The following is a 2,562-nucleotide window of genomic DNA, read 5'->3' on the forward strand; positions in this document are numbered from 1 at the left end:
AGGTGGGTTACCTGGCTTCCAGCACTGGCAGCCGGAGCAGCCTGCTCCGGGAGGCGGGCAACACTTGGCTGGTGGGGCTGTGGCAGCACGGGGGGTGTCGGCTGGGGAGCGGCAGCCTGCACAGTCTGCGCTGCGTGGAGGGGAGAAGGCGGGACGTCGCTGGGCACCATCTGCGGAAAGGCCGCTGGGTACACGGGCTGCGCCGGGAGCTGGGCCACAGTGGGGTGAATAGACAGGGCGGCCACGCCCTGTGGGGCCACAGCCAGCAGAGGGATGGCGGTGGCAGTGGCCGCCACATTTGGCACGATGGTCTGGCACGGGACGGCCAGCGGTGCCCCAGCAGGGTGAGGCAGCTTGACTGTCTGCAGAGGCAGAGCCGGCGACGCAGGCAGGGGAGCGGGGGTGGCACTGAGTGGGAGGCTTGGCAAGATGACAGCTGGAGGGAAATACTGAGAGGGGGGAGGCACGGTGGGCCCACTGGTGGCTGGCAGGTCAGGAAGGGCTGTGGGGAGGTTGTCAACTGTGGCCAGTGGAGCGATGGGGGGGACAACAGGAAGTGGAGGCATCTGAAAGAGAACAAGCACGTCAGGACTGGGCCCTGCCGGCAGCACCCTGCACTGGTGAGAGGGGCCACATCACCCCACCAGGACCCGGCCCTGCTGGCAGCACCCTGCACTGGTGAGAGGGGCCACATCACTCCCAGCTTCTGCCCCCAAGACACTTTTCGTGTAGCTGCTGTGGAAGGGAACCAAAACATAAACCCAATTTAAACAAAACCGAGTGTATACGACACTTAAACAGAAGGAAAGACAGGAGGCCTTAGAAGGGTGTGGGATATAGACACGACCTTCAGGATGGCCCCCATTTAGCACTACCTCAGAGTCTCAGGCTGGACCACTCTTCTTGGTTACTGCAAGGATACTGGGGGTCATAATAGTGACCATCAGATACCCAGCTTTGGCATGTTCTCATTCAGAAGTACCAGGACTGTCCAAGCTACCAGACTGGCTCCAAATATCTGAAACTACTTTGGCTGATTCCCTCTAATCTGTGTAAATTCACAATGAGACCAAGTCATTCTTTGACAAGTCATCTGAAAAAAAGCAAATCTTCCAGCCTCTCCTTGCTGGCTGAATGCCCCTGTGCCATGCGGCCTGGGAGAGAACGGCATGTCAAAACAGCAGAGCGCCAGAACCTTCTGTGTCTGGTCTTCCATCCTGGAGACATCTCGTGGATTTAGCACTTGAAACATTTCAGCAGATTCTCTGACAGTTCTAAACTAAAGCCTTTCTGGTTATAGACACATGAGCATCACACAACATGTACCTTTGTGCAGTTATAAGACAGAAAATATGCAAATTGACCTCTGTGTATTTGAAAAGCTACTAAATGCCACGACCACTGGGAGCAAGGTGTTGGATTAACTAGATGCTGAAAGTGACTCCAGTGTAGGAGTGATGAGGACAAGGCAGGTGACAGGCAACAGCTGACATGAAAGCACCTTGTGAGGGGTGCCTGCAAACCGTAGGAACACTCACATCCTCCCTACAAAGAAGCACTTCCCATCCCAGCCCCGTCAACACGCAACAATGGGACCCATGAAATGAAACCCATCCTGCGGTCAAGATTCACTAGAAACATGCATGACCACCGAAAGCATTAGCCTGAGCAAGAGCACCCAAGTATCAACCACGTGCTATCACATGATACTGGTCACATGACACTCCCCAAAAAGACAGTCCAATCTCTGCAGCTGGCAAGCTGCTCAGCTGTCTGCTGGACCCCCAAGAATCCATGGTCCACACAGCCTCGGGTAGCTCCATGGAAAACAGTGACCCAAGCTTTGTGCTCACAGCTCCATCCTGGCTCTTCTGGCCTAACTCTGGACTAAACCTTTCCCAATCTTGGATGCATCTGGGGCAGAAGTCAAAGGCAGAACACACCAGCCCAGCTGTCTTGTCACCAGGGAGTGTTTCCTGAGGCACCCACGTGCCCTGAGGACAAGGACTGGCCAACCAGGCTGGGGGAGCAGGCCAGGCTGGAGAGCAGGGGACAGAGAGGTACCTGCGGGGGGATCTGAGCTAGTGGCTGCAGGGGCGCCGGAGGCATCTGGAGGGGCTTCAGCTGAGCAGGGGCCACCACCTGGGAGGCTGGAGCCAGGTACGGAGGCAGGTGGGAGGGCGCTGGCTGCAGAGGGCCCACGGGTTGTGGGGCCAGGACCTGTGGCAAGGGTACCGGCTGGGCCAGGAGAGAAGGCTAGAAAGAGAGAGGGGCTCCTCTTAGATCAATGTCCTCCTGAGATACATACTTAGACACAACACACATGCACACATACCCACAGTGACACACGTTCAAACATCCAGCCTGGAGCCCAGGACACACAGATCTGAGAGGACCACTCTGTGGAATGAGGGCCTTCCAAATACTGTGTAACCCTCAGCTCCACAGATACAAGAGACCCATCCCCACTTCCGTCCACACCCCAGGCCCTGGGGAACTGCAGAGAAGGAGCGCAGGGGGCCTGGACCTGCCAGGAGGTTCACAGGCCCTGGGCTCAGGCCA

The 2,562-nt window shown here is 56.9% G+C and overlaps 1 protein-coding gene across 1 annotated transcript in view; it reads right to left on the reverse strand.

Annotated features, from left to right (window-relative positions):
- Window positions 1-2,562, reverse strand: part of WNK2 (WNK lysine deficient protein kinase 2) — a 151,298-nt gene that overhangs the window by 76,278 nt on the left and 72,458 nt on the right. The window contains exons 10-11 of the mRNA XM_010836061.1: window positions 2,065-2,256; window positions 12-566 (exon numbers count right to left, since the gene is read on the reverse strand). Coding sequence (XP_010834363.1) covers window positions 12-566; window positions 2,065-2,256 — 747 coding nt within the window. The remainder of the gene's footprint in view (window positions 1-11; window positions 567-2,064; window positions 2,257-2,562) is intronic.

This window comes from Bison bison, unplaced genomic scaffold (genome assembly GCF_000754665.1).
Source record: "Bison bison bison isolate TAMUID 2011002044 unplaced genomic scaffold, Bison_UMD1.0 scf7180017864057, whole genome shotgun sequence".
Classification (NCBI taxonomy): domain Eukaryota; kingdom Metazoa; phylum Chordata; class Mammalia; order Artiodactyla; family Bovidae; genus Bison; species Bison bison.